The sequence below is a fragment of the Nesoenas mayeri genome, assembly GCF_963082525.1.
Source record: "Nesoenas mayeri genome assembly, chromosome: 2".
Classification (NCBI taxonomy): domain Eukaryota; kingdom Metazoa; phylum Chordata; class Aves; order Columbiformes; family Columbidae; genus Nesoenas; species Nesoenas mayeri.
The window spans coordinates 54,406,034-54,430,660 of record NC_137543.1 but is presented as its reverse complement, the minus strand read 5'-3'; the positions used below and the strand labels follow the sequence as shown (position 1 = coordinate 54,430,660).

At 37.6% G+C, this 24,627-nt stretch overlaps 1 protein-coding gene across 1 annotated transcript in view; it reads right to left on the bottom strand.

Moving 5' to 3' along the window:
• PTPRM (protein tyrosine phosphatase receptor type M) overlaps positions 1-24,627 on the bottom strand; it is a gene marked incomplete at both ends in the record, with an annotated part of 469,357 nt that overhangs the window by 198,543 nt on the left and 246,187 nt on the right. Inside the window, 4 exons of the mRNA XM_080338550.1 lie at positions 9,628-9,730; positions 14,204-14,405; positions 19,086-19,195; positions 22,332-22,640. Coding sequence (XP_080194676.1) covers positions 9,628-9,730; positions 14,204-14,405; positions 19,086-19,195; positions 22,332-22,640 — 724 coding nt within the window. The remainder of the gene's footprint in view (positions 1-9,627; positions 9,731-14,203; positions 14,406-19,085; positions 19,196-22,331; positions 22,641-24,627) is intronic.

Genomic DNA, 24,627 nt, shown 5'->3' with positions numbered 1-24,627 from the left:
ATGCTCTCTGCACTGAAATTGTTCTGTTTCTTCTCTGAAGTTTTTTCCTCTCACGTATTTTTAGAAAACAGCGATGCCTTCTATTGGCCTTAATTGGCTAGCTGAAATAAGTCTTGTTATCTCGGTCCCTGCATGTCTAACACACAGATTTGCCAATCCCCTAATCATTTATGCCATAATTGTGTTTCTGTTGTGGTGCTAGTAAATTAGTATCACAGTATCACAGTATTTTTGGGATTGGAAGGGACCTCAAAAGATCATCTAGTCCAATTCCGCTGCTGGAGAAGGAGCGCCTAGGTGAGGTTGCACAGGAGCATGTCCAGGTGGGTTTTGAATGTCTCCAGAGAAGGAGACTCCACAACCTCCCTGGGCAGCCTGTTCAGTAGATCAGAACTAGGCACAGGAGTTCATGTGAGGTCCTTCCAGTGTCTTGTATAATGCCATTTAGAGCTTGTTACCTGTGCTGGAAACCCCACCTGCTGTATACTGTCTATTTGCCTATTTCACAGTCATGCCATGTTTTGATGATTCACAGTCATAGCACAAATTATCAACACACAATTTCTTATCCTCTGTTATTTCAAAAAATGAGCCTCTATCATACAATTTGCATCCCTGTTATTAGCTCATAAAATGCAAACTTTGCATCTCATTCTATTTATAGGAGGTTAATCCTGAAGTCTATTCGATATTTTCTGTGCAGCATTCCAGTCCCATGCTGCAGGCAGGATCTACTTTTACTGCCAAATGGATTGTAATGTGTTCTATTTATATTCAATATCTATAAACAAAACATGCAGAATGTTACTGGGTCACCTCTCAGTTGATAATTCAGTACTTCACAATACAGCACAATGAACAGGTACTTCTATCATGGCCACTGGTTTAGAGCTCGTGAGCCACTTAAAATTACATGGTTAATTTAAATACATTTGAAAGATAAGCAACTGAAACTCAAGAACTACAAAAAATGTAAAGTATATCACATGGCTAAAGCACAGAAAAATTGATGTGTACCATTGCCTAGGCTCCCAGTACTAACAGGGCCCAAGCAGCTGTGGCTTCCAATATGACCTGCGAGACTGACTTGAGTGTTTATTTAGTCAAATGGGTGAACTAAAAGTGACTCCATACTTTTCACTTGGGTCATTCAGCACTCAAGAGCAAAAATAGTGTTCGACTCAAACCTCCACAAAACCAAAAGAACTGTAGTGAGATAATAAGCCACATTGGAAGATCTAATTTCACATTGACTTTAAGGATATGGGAAATGCACATGCATAATACACAGTAAGACCAGCAGTGAAAGCTCCCAGAGACAGCAATGGGTGACACGTGCCTGTCAATTTCCTAACCACAGTTTTACAGGAATTCAGAATGGGTCACTCAGCACTGTGGCTACAAATTAACATAGAGCCACTGTGATACACATAGACAGAAAATGGCTTTAAAATGTCTCCAGAAAGTACATCCCCACATAATCCTGCTCAACAATCACTTGGGGAAATATAGCTGACTCACATACTCCCCCTCCAATTCTTCCACAGCACGCAGTAAAATGAAAACAAATCCCTGGCATACTTCAGTAAATGCGGGGCAACAGCATCTCTTTCTTACGTTTACAAGGAGTGCTCTGGTTGTTCTGTGTTTGAATTCAGGTGTGTATAAACTGAGTGCACTTTTAAAAATCATGCAGTGAAGTAATTTCCAGCAATGTTCATAACTCTCTCATTATGGTCCCTAAATTAAACACCTCTCTCTCTCCAGACAAGTGCTCAGAAATACACACGAGCCCCCTACATACCCAGTGGGAGAGAGAAACACATCTCTTTACAACTCCAGAGGGCTACCCTGAGATGAAGGTGTGATTGTACCTCTTATATTGTCTCTATGGGGTTATCGATGTGCCAGTCATTGAGGAACTACCTAAACCCAGCCCGGAGTAGATAATTACATTTAAAGACCTGAAAGGTAGCAATAATTTATTTGGGGCTTCACTGTATAATCCTACATCTGCCTAGGATACAAACATCTGAGCCATCTCATTGGAGATGTGACAGTCATGCCAGGTTTTCCCACAATAACCTAATAACTTCAGCATGTTCTCAGAAATGGGAGGCTAGGGTTCAATATTGTTTTCAACCTGAGAGGTTTCCACCACACTGCTCCCACTCCCCCAGCCATCTGAACAGTGTCGCAGTGGTCTCCTGCTGAGGATGGCCCAGCATGCAGACAGAAATACAAGAAGAATCAGAGAACCAGAAGAGCATCCCTGAACCTATCTAGAGATTCTCCTTACTCTGTCCTTTACTTGTGTTTTATTCAATGACCATCTAAAATATAACACATTAAAAGTCCTGTGAGAAAGGAACAAGGCCTCTGGGTATCTTGCTAGCCCAGGAGGAACTTCAGGAACTTTGTGCTCCTAGTTAGAGGTTTCCACAGGCTTACTGAGAACATAGTGATACTTAAGAACAGGCTTACTAACACTGAGCAGCATAAAAGACACCTAAGCTAAATGTGTAACAGGAGACTGAACAGAGAAATGCAACACTGCCCTCCCTGTTAAACAGTTTGAAAGATCCACAGAAGGGCTCTCCCCAAAATTTCTAGACCTGAATCAGGGCCCATTCCCAGCTGGCAGTCTGCAGGTGGCCACTGCAGCCTGGGCGCTCAGCAGTATGAACAGGGACGGTTTTCAGCCACTTGGCCTCCGTACCAGAGAACAGTAGAGGGCATACAGAATTCACTAGCAAATATGCACACCTAGACTCTGAACTTAAACAGGCTAAGCTGAGCGCCAAGTAACCATTCCTTGGAAAGGGATCATGGAAAAACAACACTGTTCTGTTCCTTACATACTCAGAGACCTAGCTGTTCATTCAAGTAAGTAGATTTAAGAAACATATGTTTTATCAGTTCTGAGTGAAGCTGGCAGTCCAGAGCCAGCAAAACAGGGTCTGAGTTCCAAGAGGTTATGATTTGCCAGCTGAACTACTGCTGGACTTCAGCCTTCACCAGGGAGACTGGAAAAACCTAATCGTTCAAAGGATGTTAGCAGAGAACCAGCCCAGCTGAACTGGAATATCAGGCTGTCAGAATGAGATGCAAGAAACAGAAAACTATCATTAGGAATTATGCAGAGATATGGTCTCCACTGCATCCTACTTAAGGCCAGCATGTAGAAGGAAAGTAAAAAAAGAAAAGCAGAGGTCTATAACAGCTAAGCAAATTTTTCAGTTGTTAATTATAACCAAAACCCTTGAGAAAGTATTGGTGAGTTATGAAACTGAAAACTAATCTCTTCAGAGACATGGAATACTCTATTGTCTCTTTTGTTCTGCACTTGCTCTAGCTTGCTTTATTCATCATAGATTAATTTTTATTAATCACATTGCTAAATGACAGATAGCATTTCTTGCTGGGTTCTCAGTGACACAAATTACTGCTTCAAGAAATCAAGAATCAATGTTCTTTTTACCCAGGAACTATGTGAGAAGTCACAGTAAAAATTTCTGAACAAGCTAGCAGGACATGTGAAGCTGCACCACGCATGCCCAGACAACATGTACTATAAATTCTAACCTAAGTCACAGTAAAATCCAAGGACAAGTTCTACTGCATAACAAAAAAGAATTACAGCATTTTTACAGCATAAGCAATTATTGTACTGTTCCCTCAATGAAACTAAAATTGACCCTTCTGCTGTAAATAATTATACTTGTTGCTATAAAGAAGTGACAATTATGAGCATTAATAAAAGCTCGTCCCTTTTGTATCACAGACATCCTCAAACAAGTTTACTGGCTGCCTCACAGGTTGTAAAACTATGATTTGGAAATACAGTTTGCAGGCAAGAGCTGACCCTACGGTATACAATTCAAGTCTTTATGTTTACAGACCCTTAAACAACAGAAAGGGTGCTTATGGCAAGCAAATTAAAGAATGGACAATAAGTTCTCTTCATGCTGTTTAGACCTTGTGGTCTCACAGTATTTCAGAGGGCTACATTTTGAACATGAGATTTCAGAATACCAGTGAGTTAGAAATGCTACTTGAACACGTATAGTAACATTATTTCAATATAACCATTTCTTTATCACCAATCCACCACATATCTAGACTGTTTTATCAGTGAGCTCTTGAAAGGCCAAAGTTCACTTTTCATTTCATTGGGAAGCTTTCCAGATCTCTCCTGGTTAATGCAGGGTTTTGATATTTCTCCCCTCAGCTGTGTCTACATGAGATTTTCTTTTTTCTCATTACTACATTTCCATGTAATGTCACTGGGAATAGAAGGAAATTACAATAACATACCAGCATTACATAACACGCTAGGTAGGAATTGTGAGAGGACAGAGCTAAAAATACAGATACTGCAATGCTTTTATTTGCATGTGCTGTTGCCATGTTTTTGCCCACACTGAATGCTAACAAGTCTCTCAAATTTTGCAAATCAGCATCCTCCCATTCTGAAACTCATTTGTTCACTTATCCTGAATTTATAATCATACTCATGATGTTTGCCTTCATAATTCATGCGTGGGAATCAAAGCTGCACTCTTACCATGCAACAATGCAACACAGAAACCCAGACTGAGATACCAGTACCTCTTCTTCTCTGAGAAGTGGATTGGAACTTTGAGGCCCAGCCCTGTGGCTGCCATGTACTCACAAAAGCAACGCAAATGCCTCATGGTCTCTTCAAGGTTATGGAAATATCCTGAAACATTTGCATTCAGAGTGCTTGAAGCCCTAATGCTTTCTGAATTCCATTGATGTCTGCCACAGATTTCCAAACAGCCTGGCTAGCGTGCTAGCTTTTTTTGGATTTCTTGATTGCCAGTGAAATAATCTAGTCTGCTAATCTGCCCGCCACGTGAGTGTTTGTGTGAAGATTGTTTCAAGAATAAAGGCAGTGGCTTCTCTGGAAGACTGTCTGTCATATTGGAGGGTCCTGCAAAAGGTCTATCAGGCTTCAGACATTCCCATTTCTTTGTGTGGAAGTGTCTGAACAGTGTTGCACACCCTAATTGATGCGGCACAGGAGTGCAAATTCCTGCTGCCGCCCTATGAGAAAGTGAGTAGACGTAATGACAAAGCAGAGGGGATGGCCAGACATGTAGAAGGCTGATCCTCATGGCACCAGTCACGCTGAAGGAAGATGAGGCCCAAAGACACAGCCTACTTTGTAATGTGTGTGGCAGGGATGTGAAGGCAACTGTGAGCAGTTGTGCAGTGCTCAGTGGTTCCAGTGGGGAACTGCTGCATTACATGAGTCTCTGCAGTTCGAAGGTGACCACCTCAGTTTAATTTACTCCTTCCTACTCCTAGTCAGTGGGTAGGAATAAGGTGTCATTCATTTAGGAATCATTATACAACGAGTATTGTTGAAATGGCTGAGCCACATACAGAATGAAGAACTCCCTGGGCTTGGGTTGGCAAGGGTTTCTTTACACCATGCATCTTCCTTTGAATCACACTGTTCCTGTCCCAGGGACCATGTGCAGATGGCCTTAATTCCACCTGTGACAATGAACCCAGTACTTACAGGGTGCCTTTAAAGGTCTGGATTAGGCCAATAAGAAATATAAATCTCTGCAGAATTTAGACAATCTGAACACATCATGAAGTGTTTATCTGACGAAGCAGGAGAAAGGAATGCTTATCACTTGAGATAACATGTAGTTTGAAATTTCTATGGTAGTCTTCAGCTGCACTTCAAAATACTTAATAACTTAATATGGCCTTTCAGGCTGAAATATAATACATACCACTTCTTCAGGGAAGAGAGATTAAAAGTATGTTTCAAAAATTAAGCACTTCAAGTAAAGAGATGTTTGCTTTATTTTCCCAGTGGAGTTGTTCTTGTTTATGCATGTTGAAGAAGACGGGCACACTGATGATAAAAGGGATGCATTTAGAGTACACAGACTACCTTCACTCTTGTACACTCTCAGCTTTCAGTTTGCATAATTCAAAGTTTATTTGCTTCCTTCTGCATGTTTTCTATAAGGTACTTTTAGATTATACTACTTGGCAACTGCTGTAGTTCCCTCTCTCCCTCTCATCCTGCCTGAGCTTTGCAGCCCCAGGTGCTGCAGGACTAATCCTCCACACTCAGCACAGGAATTAGTTTGGCATCCAAAATGCCAAGTATTGCATTCACTGGGCAGTGCTGGCTGACAGGCTTGGCCCTCCAGTTCTCTGCTTTAGGCTGGAAGAGGAAAGTACCAACTGTCTGTGGCATCCATAAGAGCAGAAAGGGTGGCTGAACAGGCCATTAAGTGACTAGAAGGGTTTAGTGGGGCAAATCCAGGTGAGCCGAGCTCTGTAATGTGGTAGGAGAAAGAGACTGGGAGGGAGAGTAGAGCCTAGATGGTCTTGCCTTGTTTCTTACCCTTCTTGCTGCTTCCCCCAGTCTGTGACTCCCAGAGCACTTGCTATTGCCAGGTGGTTTCAGTGTTATCTGAGCCAAAATCTTTCTGATGTTTATTCTCAAGGCTTTTTGAGGATGTGGCACAGAATAGCGGGAGGAGGGTGGTAGGGTGACAGCATTTTGCTGATTACGTAAGCGAGATAAAAGAAGTGGAAACACTCAAGCTTTATCATGGCAAGACTGAATGAAAAACCATGTGACAAAGAAAACTTGCTTCTCCCTGCTGAAGCTAAAAGCTTGCCGGAAAACTTTGCCAGAGAAGGTCACAAGAACCTTTTATAATGGAATGCAGCAAACAATCTAAAACTCATTCTAACACAGATGAATATATAATCAACACTACATACATGCAGTCACCGAGCATTACATTTGTCTTTTCTGCGTATGAGCCAGATCTCTACAAGAAATTAGCATTGCTTAGTTGAAGTAAATGGAAATGACCAATCTATGCACCTGTAGACAATCTGGCCCCAGGGTCTTCTGAATTTTAAGCTAACCTGCCCTGAAGAAATAACAGGTACACGTGCTATTGCCTTGGAAGAGTGAGTCACTCAATAGATGTTGAAGAGTCCTCATAGAAAAAATATTTGCATTTGTATGCTTTATATAAATCCTTTAAAACTTTGGTGACTCTTACATAGGCATATATTTGAAAAAAAGAGAATATCCACAATAAGACACGTATTACACAATTTCCACAGAGCCATCATTTTAAATTAAAAAAAAAAGCCTTGCAAATTACAGTCATTCTAAAAATCAAAATGGCTTAGCCAGCTGTTAAAGAAGTGCATACATTCATTATTACTGAATACATTACTGCTTTAAACATATACAATTCTGAAATAATCTCCTTGAAATAAACACAACAGCAGGCATAAAACATGCTGGACCTGAAATTGAAGACAAAACAAGCAGTATTTGTCGTATTAAAACTCTGACAAAATACATTGTAATCATGTCCAGTCTTACGAATTCTAAAACAACCTGGAATGCCATTTGGCCTTCATGATTAATGTGTACTTTATCAATGTAAACAGAGATTCCTGAACATTTCTATAAAGTCTGCCTTTTCAATCAACATTTAAATAATCAGCATTGCCCTTTCTCTCCTTTTCTGTTGCGGTGGTTGTGTACAGATTCTAAATAAGGTATAAGATATCAGGATTTTTCATATATAAGTAGAGAAAAATAATTTAATCACAGAAAAAAGCTGGAAGGCTGAATGACCTCAGGTATTAGCTTTGCTGACTTGAATGGCAGAATTTGTGCTCTCCTTATCCATCTCAGGAATTAAAAAATGTTATGTGACATGACTGATATGTTGATCAATAAAACAACAACAATCATTTACACCACAAGTTCAGTGCAGTTTCAAAAATCTGCATTAACCAAGCTGGTAGCTGTAGCAGAATCAATAGACAAGGCACCTTGCTTAGTGGTGTGCATAAATGAAGTATGACTAAACTGTCAACACCCAGTGACTACAGATTAAGAGGATAGAATCCATATGCAGAATGTGATCTGCAAGCTATGCAATGGCAGCGTGCTTGAGAGTGTAATACACAATAAAATGTTAAAAGCATTAAGAAATCCTTACTTTAATTTTCACTCTGCTTTACTCAGTAGTTACATTGTGAGTTTGCAGTCAGCATTCATTTTATTTTAAGACCTGTTGCAAAGGACCTTGTTAAATTTGCTGCTGTGTGTTCATCTGTCAGTTCCATAGCTTCATGTTACTTTAAATCTCTCCACTCATCCCATTATTTGGCACACTTTAATCTCCTAACTAGCTCCTTTCTATTGTAAATGAAGTTCCTGATCTGTCACTACTGCTACAGGAGTCAATCATATTTAGTTCATGATGCAGATAAAAAGGAATGAAATTGGGTTTTTTGTTAATGGTCTAATATGTTTGTGTTTAAACAATGACTCCAACTAGTATTATTTTAATCCAAATACTTGAGTTCAGAAGGACTACACTACAGCTTTGTGAGATAAAGACAGAAAAACATCAAATCATTCTGTTTGTAATCTAATCTGCTAAATCAAACAATTTCATTAAATCCATTTTATTTGCTTTCTGTTTCATTTTCTCAGCTGGTTCAGACTACTCCAAAGCATTACACTTTCTTTTTAAAAAAAGTTACCTGAATGACCAACAGAATGACATTTCTGAACTACAAACCTACATACTTATAATATATAATGCAACAATGAATATGTTGCACGGTAAACCTAATAGTATGAAACACTGACTATTCTGAAGAAACTCAGAGAACATTTATTTTCATTCACACATATGAGTATACCAGATCTGTATTTCCCAGAAAATTAGAAATTACCAAAAATCTTAGCATCACGATGAAAAGAATTGATAGTCATTCATTACAGGTGTAAACAAAAAGAATTCAGCATTTTTGATGACACATGATTAGCCAAGAGGAAAAACATCCTAAACCTCTGAAAAATCTGCACTTCTCTCATCTTTATTTTCATTTATTCAGAATATTCAGCTCATTACCCGTTCTCATTCAAAATAATCTAACCATTCCTTGTTTTTCTTCACTGGAAAGCAGGCATCTTTTATTCTAATCAATAAAGGACTTACACAGTACTGTGTTTCTGATGGTGAAAATAACCTCTACAAACTGGAAATTCATTAACGGATACTATCTAACACTAAAGAATTCAAGCTACTGGTTTTCCAGGCCATTTTATTTTTTTCCCATTTGTGCTATCATGGTCAATTAAATATAAATACTTTATGAATGTTACAGTACTTATTGTTTAAATTGGCTAACTTACTAAGAGTTGATTATTGTAAATCTGTGAAGTAAACAAGAAGAGTGAATATTAAAGACAGTAGCTCAGCATAAGAAATGTGATATGCCCTTGAACTTATAACACTGCAGTAAGCAATTACCTTAAAGAAGCCACCCACACAACAGAACTATGGCTTTGTTCCTTATCTTCAAAGAACAAGGCACTCGCATCTGGATCAAATCCTTTAAACAATACACGAACACTCAACATCAAAGCACTTCCATTTTCTTCAGTTATTTAATTTAATTAGAGCTAATACAGACACGAATTTAGACACTGATTGCTGTGTAGAAAATCCCCAGAAAACATGTTCAAGAAATTAATCAATTTGGTTTTAATTTTGTAAGGAAGATTTCCCCCAGTACCTGACAGGAGCGCCTCTGCTCTGTGCAGGTTTCAGCAAGACTGTCACAGTGCTGTCAGTTTGATTCAAAGGTGTTTCAAGTTCGTATGGTGGCATAGAGGGTGCTAGAATAAGAAAAGAGGAAAAAAAAAGTTACTCCTGGTTTTCTTCAAGAGCTGTATCTATTTGAATACGTAATTTTAAAAACTTCTTCAAATATCAATACTGCATTATGGGTCTAAGATGCTTTCTGTCACAACACAAGTATGAGACAAGGTTAAGTAACTTCAGAAAAAAACCCAAACCCTACCAACAACCAAACAACCAAATAACCACAAGAAAAGCCAACAAAATAACAAAGAAATCCCAGCTCACTGCCAATTTCAAGATAGGAAACAGATACTATGTAGAATTAAGTTTGCAGAAAGTATTGAGAATCTACGTCTTGGAAATGACAAGTTAGCTCAAGAAGAGCATCTGCAAATGTGCATGCTGAAATGACTACACTTTTTGAAACTGGGCCCAGCTTTCTCAGTATGTCAGTGGTATTAGGAGGCATTCTCAGAATTTTCCATTCCTCGAATTTGAACTAGTGCTGTAACTGTCCTGGGTCTATTGTCCACCACAGACATAGTTTACAATAATGAAGAAGGATTATCGCCACGACAGCCCATCTTAGTTTGAAGCCACACTCAATAGCACTTTCGCAAGCTGTGTCTTCATGAAGGAATTCCACTTGTGATTAAAAGAAAGGATGCCTCAGTTATTGTCTTTTACTGTTGCTCCTTTTTTCCAGTGCTATCATCTAGTTGCATTTTTATCATTATATTGGATGGAAGGCTCCTCAGTTAATTGATTGTTTAGCAGTCTGTTGTATCCTTGTTGTCCAGGTCTTAATGATGATAGACAATTTGAAGTCTATAGAAGCAAAAAGCGGTAATTGTAACGATCTTTTCTGACCACAGAAATAATGCAGGGCAGTGCACTTCTCTAAACTAACTTCTGCTTGAAAAAGAAAATACATTTGGTGGGGGAGAAGATCTTTAGCAGGTTTTTCCAATGGCTAATTATGCTTCATGTTGAACATGGAGACCTGTTTGACATCTCAATCTTCCAGCCAATGGATAGTTGTAAGTGTAATGTACTGAATAAGTTACTCAGAGTATATTGTGCTCCACATACAAATAATATCAACCTCTAGGCAAATAAATAGCTCCACACATGTGAGTCTTTCTTTCAAGTGTATTTTCCAATCCTTCTCACTTTCCCAGTAGTAGCTGCAAAAACTCGAAAAGGGTATGAACCTCTCTCTCCTTTATCCCTATTGCCCTATATACCCAAGTAAGGCTTACATTAATGCTTTTGTCCACAACTCTTCAGTCTGCTGAAAAAACATTTACAACATCCTCATCGCTTTTCATTGCTACTCACCAGTTTTGAAATGCTTCACAAATAAAATAATTAATCTTCTAAAATCTACTTGTGAGATGAGAGTGTTTTATTCTGCTTACAATCCTGGATATAAGGCACAAACAGACTAATCATTTTAAGTAACTTAGGTACCCACTTTGAGAAGGCTAAAGGCACAAGATTCCACAGTACTTTAAAGATTCAGACACAATTTTCATGTATTTCAGTTCTGAATATCCATAACTTATTCACATAATGCCCCACTCTCAAGCTGATCATCCTGAAAATAAGGGAAGCACAGAGTAACTGCATCTTCAAAAATCTGTATAAACTCACTGAATGTTTTTGGAACACTGTGTCATTTCTTGCCATTGTTCTCCTGTCCACATCTTAATAAAGTCTTGTAATCTTCCAAACTTACTACTCCTAGATGCCTACTTGGACTCTTTCCTAATCTTAGTCTCCCTCCACCAAAATTGTCCTCCTGTCCTGGATATGAGTTGTGGTTCTCCCAAGTCCCACCTTTTAGTCCTGGCTACTTTTTCTCTTCTCTGCAGATACTTGGACATCACCTATTCTTACAGTTTTCTCCTGCCTAGGTTAGGACACTTCCTCCTCCACGGTGCCCACATGCAAAGAAGGAGCGTATCAATAAACAGAGAAGCCAGGAGATATTCTTCCTGTTCAGTTTTTGCAATTGCACACCCTGGTCTTCAGCAGCAGTAAAGCTGAGATGCACTAAAACGTAGGGGCCTTAAAGACTCTGTATCTGGGTTGGGACACGCTGAGTTGGTAACACACAGGCAAGGCTCTAAAAGCTTGGAGATCTATTTCGTGAGTATGGCATCTATGGTGACACTCGCTGCTCAGTTCTGTCAAGTTTCCACAAATTGTGTGCAAACTGCAACATTTACAAACTGCTCGAATCTGAACAGATTTTCAGCGTGATGGCTCAGCATGATATTTCTTGCTAAATATTTAAATCCCTGTTTGAAAGCACTTCAGTAATGTATCAGTCACCCGAATTTTTCATGATGTCAACCATGTTCCTGAAATTCTTCTTAGTATGAAAGGCAGCGTACAAAATTTCAGCCCACACAGCTGACTTTTCACAAAGTTACTATGCAACACGAAACAGTCTTCTAGTAGAGTGCCCATCAATTTTGATAGCATGCACTGCTACAAGCTCTGCTGTTGGTAATACGTATTTACATACAGATCACTTCATCCATCAGTGCCAATCGCACAACAGTAAAATGAAAACATGGCAACCATTTACAGTACAGAATAGCACTACTCAGACATTTAAGAGAGGAAATTAAGAGTATTTTATTCGTCTAAAAATGCAGTCTAGAGTCAGATAAATTAATATGTGATGATTCAATTCAGAAATTGGTCAGAATGCACTGTTGCCACCCTGAACTGTTCTAAAAAATGGTGAAACTGTTAATCCATAAATGTTCAGCATTTTTGTTTCACATGTCTCCAAAATGGAGAGCACTGGCCACATCAAAATCCTCAAAACCTTATAGTAAGACAAGGAGATCACAAGACAATAGCACTGCCAAGAGGCTAACATTTTCAACAGCTAAAATGCCAGTTGTGATTTTTCTATAATATTAAGAAATGTACTTATTCTGTTTCTATTTTAAATTCATCAAGAGATTGGCTTTAACTACCCCTGGGCAAGTCACAAACATTCCCCGTTAGTACAGTAACTAACATGAAGTAATAAGAGTGGGGTGCAGACATAACAGCTCGCAGAACCTCACTGCATCGTATCTTGGAGGTTAGTCTCATTCCCAAGCATGCCTGTGGTGTCTGTTGACATTAATGAGTTTTAGCTGGTGCCATATTAAACTTAGAAAAGCACAACAGTTTAAGATCCAGCACTATTCCCAAATGCCTAGATTCTCATCCACACTCAGTAGCATCTTTCCTTTCTCATTCTAATAAAGGCTAATTCTGCCATCTTAACCCATATCAAGTTTTTCCATGTCAGAAACTGATTTCTGACAGAGAAAGTTTCTGCACAGTACAGGAAAGGGGATGGAAAATGAACCCCATCTTTACTGATCAGTGCTCATTATATTTAGAATTTCTATAAAAAACAATTTTCTAGCTTGAAAATTAACAATTTTTTTTTTCTCTGCAAATATCCGTATTGGCAATAATTTCCATCTTGAATTAACTGATCTTTCCTATAACAATATTAATAAAAAATATCTATTTCTGAGTAACATTTGTTACTTTTTTCATTCTAGTGAGGAAAGAAAATGAATGATGGGGAAAAGTACACAGAATGAGACTAAAAGAGGAAGACGATTTTGTACCCAAATGCTTTGCTTTAGTTTTTCTGAAAAGCAAAGTTGACCACAAATACATAAGGCAATTTTCTGTAAATATTATCCAGGGGCCATAGTTCAGTTCAGTTTAATTCCCAGGAAGATTACAGAGAAGCAAAGAGTAAAGGGATTTCAACTGTAACGTTACAAAACGTTTTGTCATCAATTACATAAGCATTTTAGAGTATGTAATAGCATAGCATCCCATCAGATAGAGAAATGTTCTTCTGCCTCTGGGAGGGCTTTAATATATTGCTCATGGATCTGCAGAAGTGACAGAGTCATGCTGCTGTTATCTGAAAACCACTAGTCCTGGTGTTCTTGTCTAATACAGTTTCACATCCACTTCACTCCCCACGCCTGCTAGGAACATACACAGGCTGGCAGTCAGCGGCACAGTCTAAGGGAGCGCCAGACGTATAGTATTTCTGCTCTACACTCAATTGTTCATGGCTCATTAAAGAGATTTTCCAGCACCGTTACTGTACTAATTTAGAATCATGTCAAGGCTGACTAAGCTTTGAATGGAACCCTCATCCTCATGTCCAGAAAACCTTATGCTAAATGTTGCAACAGCAGCTGGCACTGACTGCAGGCACATAATTCATAGGGTTTCTTGGGTGGTAAGTTACAGTTGTGAATAGGAATTTCGAAGTACTAGCTGGTATTTAAGCTCTTGGAAGTTTTTCAGATATGTTAACATATGTCACTTTGACATCTTCAGGAATGAATATATAGTTTACTTTTTTGATATACTGTTTGTTAAATCCTAGAGAAGTAAACAACAAAATAATCACCTATGTCATTATCATAAGCAAACAATAATATTCTTTAATCAAATACCTGATATTTTAGTGGTGAACTGATTTGTGACTGGAGGTCCAAAGCCTTTAGCTGTGCTGGCTCTGATGGTAAAAGAGTAGGTAGTGCCAGGATACAGTCCAAAAAAGAGGTAGTGCGTTTCATTTCCTAGCTTTGAGACTCGACCACTTTGATTGGATAAATCTATTTCTGGGTCAAAGGAACTGACTGCTTTGTAGGTGATCTGCAAAAGAATAAGAAAGTTATAAACTGCCTAGAGCAGATGGACAGAGATTGCATCTTTATCCAGTAAACCCTTCTGATGTATGTACTGTCAGACCTTTTATGATAAGCTATCTTACTCTCTTACACTCCTCAAATCCTGAATCACATGAAAGGACACAGAAACTCAGCCATAACTGGTATGAGTTATTACTTTTATAGATACAGATACTTAGAGGAAACTAGATTACAACTCTAAAGGATGGCTTCGGACTTACATTAATTCCTTCAAGATGTTGGCTTTACCAGTGTCATTTTTTTAATTCACCTCACTGTTGGTTTTGATCAGCAACAATAACAAAACCAAAATAACAAGGTAAAAACAGATAAGTGAATAACAGAAGGTGTAGCCCCTAGTTCCAGCTGACTTCACTATAATTACACTTTGCTCTGAATAAGATTATCTGTAAAAGATGATAAGGGCAGTTTAAGGCAAATTTTCCAGAAAGTGGGTAAAGCTTGTATTTTAACCAGAAGCCTAGCTATTGTAATTGCTAATTTGGAAATTTTCAGGTTATTATATTGCACCTAGGTCAGATTCTAATTTGGAGGGAAGAAGAGATAAAATGTTGAGTAATATATGTAGAGTGCATATTGTATCCTCAGTTCGTTCTTTAATTCAAACAGTATTTTTAGTTTTCATTAGAAATGTTAATGTAAGTTCACAGTAAAACCTGATCCAGATTTCTTCTATTAATTACTAATTTCCATGCACTGTAATGAGAATTTAAAAATAAGAAATCCATCAAAAATTAAAAAGTAAAAATGATTCATCCCTCCTTTTCACTTTTAAAGTTTAATTTGTATGCGAATAATTCCAACACTCTTATTATATAAAGTGATAATTGACATTCTGTTTGCTATGTTTATTCCATATCATTATAATTAAGAAGACACATAAAACAATACATAGAAACATCTAAGTGTTGGCATTACACACCTTAAACACTTGCAGTTTCCTAAAACCTCTGACTTAATGAAAATTGATTTTTCTATGACCCGTCTAATCACCACAGCACTAACATCAAGTGCTGAAAATGAGTAATAAAAACTTTGGTAACACCTAGATAAACCCCAACATTATTTCGGTAGATATAAGCAGATCCTCTACAACTCCTCATCCATAAATCAAACTGAAAGTGCCTTAAAAGCTGCTCAACTAACCCTCCTGATTATAACAGAAGACAGGAGAAGATTACATTACCAAATATCTGAAATTTTATCGGTAAAAAAAATGAAGGTTACACTTTGCCCAAAAGAATCTCCCTTTCTGATGGCAAGTGCTGTTATGTCTGTTTGTGGGACACTGGGTCATAACTTTTTTTGGAGATTTCAAAAGACAGGTTAGACAACTACATCACAGGTATGTTTTGTATAGAGCTGATCCTGTTTTGCTGCAGATATGTAAACTAAATGACTTCTTGTAGCTCCTTTTAACTCTGTTCTCTACATTTCTGTGATTCTTAAAATGATTTTCCAAAATCTCACTTAAGTTTTATTCAAAATAATACCAGGCTATCAGAGACTCTGCTGTCAATGTTAGATTCTTATAAATCTTTTGCAGTGTTTAGTTATTAGATAGCTAAGTGGCTGATGTTCTCTAACAAAGGCAGTTCTTCCATGAATCATGGAGAACACACGAAAAAAATAAGTGTTTTGCTTGGTAAAAATGAACTAGCACAGTTTCTGTACTTCACTCCTACTTGGGCATGAGGGTCATTTTCTTACTAGATATTGACTACTTCTATCAAATTTAGATGAAACCTTGCCCAAAGGACTAAGCCTTTTATTCCTACAATTGTGGACCTGTACTGGTGACAGAGGAGCAAAATGGTATCATTTGTCATTATGTAATTTCTTCATCTAAATGCTTTCTTTCTTTAAATATTGGTAAAAGAATTGGATTTGCACTTAATTTCACAATAGCAATTAATATGTTAATACTTGATACACTGAGACATAGCTTTTCCCACCACATATATTAAAGGAATGCCTCATTCAGTCACTAGAAACAAATGCCTGGCCCCAGAAAGCAGACTTGGTTATGAGATTTTTAACAATATAGAAAGTTAGGTACTTGGAGTAAGAAATGCTAGACACAGAGGTGACATTGAGCTTTCTCTCTGGGAACAGGGATGCAGACTCAGAACTGCAGATGATGTTCATCTGTCTGCTGGGACTAAGACCCTGGGACCTCCTGCTGAAAGAAGATGTCTGCTGCCGTAGTCTTAAGGCTGACCCTACAAAAACAGCTACCAGTTTAAGAGCATGCCCTGGAAAGAGCAACCTTGTTCCTGGGTTGGACTGAGGCTTACGTACTTGTTGTTTTGCCTCACCCAAACTCTGTGTGTTCAACTCTAGATTCAAGTACCCTGCACTCTCATACTTGCATTTCTTCTGGTACTACAATTCTTTCAGCCCTGGTTGTGTACAGCCCAGTGCCAAGTGATGGGTGAATGGAAGGGTAATTCACCCTTTGCTGTGGCTCTGTGCCTAACTCACTTCCCTGCAGACAGATTATCATGAATTGGGGAACTCCTCAGGCTGAACTATTCCCTACCTAGGCCTCACCCTTACTAGGTTAGTGCTCACCCGCTGGGCCAGGGATGTCAAACTCATTGTCACTGGGGCCACATCAGCCTCATGGATACCTTCAAAGGGCCAAATGTAATTTTAGGACTTTATAAATGTAGGAGTAGTTACATTTATACAGTCCTAAAATGGCATTTGGCCCTTTGAAGGCAACCATGAGGCTGAGGTGACCCCTGGTGAAAATAAGCTTGGCCATTCTCTGCAAAGTGAATGCCATGAGCACCATTTTTCACGAATGTACCAAATACGGCATGCGTTTGTATAAGGGCAGCTTTAATGGCTATGCTTTGTAGATCAGAATTGTTGATGTACACACAGCCCAGGCTTAGACTCCTCTTTGTCTGAGCTTTGGCCTGCAACAAGGTGCCGATTAGACACCTCACTTCACAAGCTGGAGTGATTTGGAGCTGTGCTGGATGCACCTTGGCCATACAATGATCAGCCAGAGAGGTGCCAGCTGAGACATCTGATAGTCTGAACCAACCCATACAACACAGGTACCTAAATTTAACCTAACTTGTTGGATCTTATTCTGTGAGCTGTGCCAATTAGCTAAAATACACTGGAAGCATACTTTCATTTTTCATCAAAGTATACATTTAAAATAGGTAAAATGTTGCTGTGATTCACTGTATATATTTGTTTGCCTTCAGGTAGTTTATTGGTCATATTTATAAAATCTTTGTGACACACTTTAGGCTCATAAGCAAATATCAGGGCAGAAAAAGTATTGACCAACAAGCTGCCAGCAACTAGGCATTTGTCCATATTCAGCTGCATGACCAGACTGAGCTGGCATCTTTAAAACAAGGGATGGTTTTGTTGCATTAGTCCGTTGGTATCTTTTACTTAAAAATGAATTAAATCACGTTTCTGATTTAACTGGTTGCTTTGCTCCCTCTCTCTCTGCTTTGAGGTGTATTAGATAAACAGTGTAAGGAGGTATCAGTAGTTCCTTTTCAATGTTCTGTTCACTGTTCTTTTGATGTTCAGAGTCCTGCACAGCCCTGACTACCTCAGAAAGTCTGGCCAAGCTATTCTTTTCCATCTATGAATACACTTGCACAGCTCCCACTACAGCTGATGGAGTTATGTATGCATATACGTCTAACGAACTGCATGTATAGAGTGCAACGTAATTAGACATGCATGCATGTTTGTAAGTAGAAAGATGATTCACCACTGTGTGTTTCTATGTACATAAAGCCTAACATCAATAAAAACATTAACATACTAACTAAAATATTCTGATCCCTGAAGACAGGCAACTGTTGAACTAGCTGGAAAGTAGTCAGCTTTATTAAAAAATCAATTCATACTTTTTCATAACATTTTATCGTCTTACAATAAAACAGTTTTCAAAACAGTATCAATAGGTTACCATTCAGTGTAACTTTTCTTTTACACCATATCTCATTTAGGTGTGTTTTTTTTTAAAACAAAGCATTTCAATACCAATTTTGTAGTAAGGTCAGGTAAGAAGCTTAACAGTGATTACTGTCTGACAGCTTAATCTGTGTAGTCTTTTGTCAATTTTTCTAAAAGGTATTCAGGCAGAGGTTCCACATGAGAAAAAGCACAGATTTTTAGACATCTAACAACATGTAATTTTATCGAATTTGCATTTAAAAATTGATAGATTTTTTTTTAATTATGCCTGCTTGTTTCTATTACAATAGGCTTCATATAATGACTCTTCTCTAAATGTGACGTTGAATGTCACCACTGTGTTATGTCTCATATTTTTTTTTTAATTCAATAAGATCTGTCTTTCAGTCTTTTAAATATTTTATCTACATTACTAGATAGAATGCTATATCACATGGTTCTAAAAATAGCAGTTTTCTTAAAGCTTATAACCCAGGGATATTTTGGGTCCTGCATAATTCAGTCCTACATTGTGTATTTGATTTTATTACACTGTAAGTACTACTATCTTTAAAAAGAAGATTTATTTTAGATAAAGTGGAAAAAAAATTTGGTAACAATTATGCACTTTTGAAAATCAAAATTATACATAAAAATTAAAACATGGCAAAATGCTAGGTACCTCATACAAAGTAATCACACCATATGTTTGCGCTGGCTCTCTCCATTGAAGAAAAATCTTCTCTTCAAAGGTACTTCCTTGAATGGACTCAAGTGGCACCGCACTGGGGACTAAAGGATAAAAAAGGGAAAAAAAATGCTGTTTTGAGAAAAAATTCAGGAGACACTCTACGTAATATTTGTGCTGTTAAGGCATAAAAACTGTCCCAATATTATTTTCCCAAGACTAAAGCAAAGGCCAGGGTAGCATAGGAGGAGAAGAATTTATTAAACAGGGTAGTGCCATTAAGTAAACATACATGTCAGCTCCAGCATAAGAAGGAATCAGCGAGCATTGCACTTTTCCTGTAAAATGCTATTGATGAAAGAAAAGGACAAATCAGCTTTTTATAACGAATTAGGTGATATCTCAAATATAAACTCCTGTAAATAAAATCCATTTGTGATACCTACTTATCAACAGTGTTACTGTGCCACAGTGACAAACATATTAAACATTCATACATGAAAACAGACAAGCACTGAAGTAACAACTCTTAGTTTCAACAGACTGAACTAGAATGGTTAGTTTGGAAAGATGAGCCATGTGTCGCATAGAACACTGACTTTAGGCTTGATGACCTACAACAGGTCATAAAGAAATTATGAAGCAGACAAATTGAAGAACTGACATTATTCATTTTTCTTAAAGTCTCTTAATTTATGAGAATGACCTCTGAAGAGCCAGGGATGTCAGCAGGTTCTGATAAATGGTATGTCACCTGCTCTCAGATATCTACTTCTGTTTCCTGTTTGTTCTGCAACAATTACCTTATCCCTGAGCCAACCTCAAGGCATTTTTCAGAGAGGGAGATGTGTAAACAGCACACGCACATTTATCTGTGATTTTATTTTTGTAACAACATTTGCAATGGAAAGGGAAAAGAAAATCCCGAAAAATGTACACAGTGCTACTGTGAGGCAACAGGCATTGATAGGCTAGCACTTTCCCACAAACTGGATGTGAAAAGTCATTTAGAAGATACACTTAACGTTTTTTGATGTGCTAGAGAAAGAAGGTGGAAGCTACTTGCTGCAGTGATTGAAATAATTTCTCAGACCCTTTACTGAGATGTACATGAATGGTTAAAGAATAGGAAGATTTGAAAGCAAGACATCTGGTTGCTCCCTCCCATTGTTAGGTCTGGTACAGCACTGTGCTCCTCCTCCATGCTCTAAGTCTGGAAGCTTACACAGTTCGAGACTTCATAATTACCTCTCCATAGCTCTCTGCAGAGTCCCTTGCTCTACCAAGGGGAAGCTCCAAGGATATAGGTGATGGTTTCTGAACTGTTCTGTATGGACCACTAAAATGATGCCTTTAGAGCAGCCTTAAGACTAAACCTCGCTGCCAAGTAGGAAGGAACTGGTAAAACTCATTTGGAATCATGGGGTTAATGATTCATGTGTAAAAGAAGAGGGATTAAATACAGTGTAAATAAACTGGAAGCATAGCAAAACACTGTGGCAACCCTCCAAAATTATCTGAAGGCCATAAACTTGAGCAGTTATTCTATAAGGAAGGTCAAATACTGGCAGAGGTTACCTGGAGAAGTTGTGGGATATCTATCTTTGGAGACACTCAAAACTCAGCTGTACAATCTGCTCTCACTCAATCTGCTCTGAGCATAAGGTTGGACTAAATGAGCTCTGGAGGTCCCTTGCAACCTACATGATTGTGTAATTCAAAAAATAATTATGATAATTTGGGTCAGTATACTCTGTTGTGTTAAATCCAGACTTATGTACCTTACTGAAGCGTATGGTATACAAAAAACTTATGATTTTTGTCCAAAGTATTCTCTCAAACACTGATGTTGGTTTTTAATATGTCTTGGAACAATGTAAGTTACAGGTGGCCAGGAATAAGAAAATATTATGCAAAGGTTCAGAGAAAACACATAAGACAATAAGAAAACAATAAGGTCTTTAGCTTTACCATCCTACGATTGAACTGAATCATAATTAGAGGGATGACAGCAAAATTAATTCTAATTAAACAATTTTTTTTTGTTAGCTATGCTTTGTCAAATCTGTTGCATTAGCAACTATACATTCCTAAATTGTTTAATTTATTCCTTCATGTATTTTGATTAGACATCAGTACTACAAAAAAAACCCAATACAGCATATATTAAATGATTTAATAGGTTTAAATGACAGACTTCAAGTATGAATTATAAGAGCAACTCATCACTGCTGAAGTTTTTTTCTAGAAATCTTTCCAACATGTTTGCTGTATATCTGTCATTGACCTGGAAGAAATTACAAAGTCACTCCTGTGCAGATTACAGATGAGAAGAATGGGAGGAGGACAGATCTGTTATATAAAGCAATGTCAGTCACTTGATAAGGTTTCTTAGAACAGTAGGCATTTTAAAATGGCAAAAAGCAAGGTCAAAAAACCTAAGGCACACTTGTAGAGGGCCCTAAGGGGCTATATCTCAATATAGAATGTTCTGGAACGGTGAAAGTGATTCCTAGTGCATGACGAATTCCACAAGTTAGTCTCATTTTGCTATTGTAGCTAACGGAGCTCCAGTAAACTCTCTGCATATATAATCACAGTAATATCACAGAGAACTTAGGCAGATGGTATAAGCACTACATGTAATATTACTACAGCATTACAGAGATGCAATAGCTAATCTGGCTGTCCATGCTTCAAAAAAGACACTCACAAATTACGTTATTACTCAAAATAAAAAAAGAGATCTGAGAACTCCACATTAGCCAAAAATTACTAAAAGGAAGGGAATATCTACATATTTGAATGTATGTATGTGGAATTTATTGTCTGAATAAGCAACTAACAGAGTACAGTGGCTGGAAAGCCAAAGCTAGAGAAATTGAAACCGCAAATCAACAACAAATATTTAATATTGAGCATATCAACAGAAAAGCATACATGAGGATACTGTGGACAATTGCCTGAAATTTCTTCAAATTGATACTGGAACTTTTAAGAGGCAGAACATAGTTCAAGCATGAGATATTAGTTTAATAAAGAAATGATTAAATGATGTATGATATTATAGGTTATATAAAAGATCATTATAACACTTTACCACCTTAAAATTTCTGAAATTGGTGGAAAAATCTGCTACAGATTTTAGTGAGAGTAGAACATGCATTTCTACAGAAAAGCATATTGGCTATCAGGTAGTATGCATGTACAATGTATACATACATAAACATAAAAACTCACCATCTTCATCAGTTTGTACTACAAGTTCTTGGCTTTCCTTTCGTCCTTCGGGATTCATTAGTACTAATTTGATGCTGACGTTTGTGTATGGTGACAGATTGGTAATTGTGTGCTGGGGATGTGAACTTTCTGTATCCCAGCTGACTTCTTCTCTCACTTGCTCTTGTCCTCCAGCCTGGTAACGGTAATGGACTGTGAGGTTGTACCGATGGCAACGTGTGACATTATATCCGAATGGTTCCCAGCAAATAGTGATTTGTCTAGATTTGATCTCCACAACCTCCAGTTTTCGTGGCCCACGCATTGGATCTGCAAAATTACCAATATAATTCTGGTATGATTATTTGCTTCTACTATTAAGCTAAGTAAAAGCAGTAGCAAAAAGTTATACAGTTCTATAAATATGACAAATAAGCAGCAACAGAAATTCACTGCTTTATCTCTCATAGTGCAAATGACAATAAAAGTACAGGTCTGAAAAATCAGGGGAAAAACAGTGAGAAAAGGAGAGCGAAGTGTCTTAGAGGAAAAATGAAAAGCAAATATTTTTTAAGGTTAAACTCAAAATGCATGATACAGTTTAAATGGTGCATACTTTTTCTACCTATCTGCTGCTTGCAAAAAAAAAAAGAAGTCCATCCAAAAAAAAAAAAGAAAAAAAAAAGTGTTAACACTTTTAAAGTAAAAACCTTCGCAATACAAGTATCTAAAAAGAAAAAGGTAATTTTAGAAGAAACTTGCAAAGACCTGGTGATTTTCTCCCAGGACTGTTTATACAAAGAAGAAGTGTTGGGTGGTTCTTCAGCTATTTCTTATTCATTTGATTTTAAGTTAGACTGAATGCAATTATTCAATCACTATTTGGCCAGGGCATTAATATTCCAGTTCCTCTAAAATAGTCCATAGGGTTGTTTTTTTCCATAAACATTAGTTGTTATTCTTTTGTTTTTCTTCTTCTTTTTTTTTTTTTTTTCTTTAAACACATCTAAAATAAACAGTGCAAATACCTCAATTTGTAGTAGTGGTTTAGCAAAGAATGAAAAGAAACAACAGGAGGCACATCAGCCAATATCCTACTGCATATGAACTTTCCTAGAGATCTCCCGTTGGATAACCAACCATAAATCACATCGAACAAAACCATACCCAAGAATTTATGGCTATCTATATACAAGAGCCAAAGAAGGTGGCTGACAAAGTTAAATTTTCTTCAGTTCTACTGGTTCCAGCAACTGAGATAGGAAAGTAAACCCAAGTTTCCACCATATTACAGCAAAACCACAAACACACCACACATTTTCAAAACACTGTCATTAATAGAGCTATTATACATATTTAGCAATAATCTAGGCTTTTTTCATATCGGAGCCCTCAACAAGATTAAAGACAATGTCTAGTTTTATCCACTGCTTCACTAGTTAAATGCTTAGAAGACTTTTAATGAGCTAGAAGTCTGTTATACATAAACAAATTAATATGCGTCTTCCCTCTTTTATGTTTATTAATCAACATGTCTTCACTAGAAATGTTCTAAACAATTTACACCGGATTTCATCTTTTTACTTTTTAATAAAATGCCTGCATGCTTGAAACATTTGTTCAAAGATGTTATTCATCTTAACTCCTTGAAGAAAAGGTGTTAAGAAATTGCTTGTTCTCTCTGAAATCTACAAAGCAGGGTATTTTTTCCCCCTTTTAAATCTTCCAGGTTTGTTGGTGTGGTTTTTTTTTTTTTTTTAATTAATTGCCACTACTCAACAGTGTTGATCATCTATACAGTACATTTGTCAGTCAGTGACAAAATGGCAAAGGAAAACAAATTCAGCAATGGGTCTAATCCTGGTCTCCTTTCTAGCAAGTAGACTGACTGGTAAACATGTCGCCATCAAGGAAAAATCACGGTAGAGCCATTCACCTCCCTCCACACTCAGATACCCCAGCTAAGAATCCCAGTGTTTGGGCTGTTTTCTATTGCTACTACAACTAAGATTAATTAGAAGTAAACCTCAAAGACTGGCAAGTCTTCCTTAAGCACTTACTTCTGCATAATTCAGACATAAATGTCATGATAAAAGAGTCTTCCTTTTTGTTTTGTTTTGGTTTTGTTTTCATATCAGCTTCTAAGCATTTCTTCATTTAGGTGAGACTATGAATACCAAAACGCATTTGATGGGTATTGTGTAACTGTAGTGCTACCCGAACGGGCTAAATAGGACTACAAAATCTACAAAATTGAGGTGACCCTGACATACAACATTAAGTAGCTGAACAAAGATTCCAGCTGCAAGAATATGGA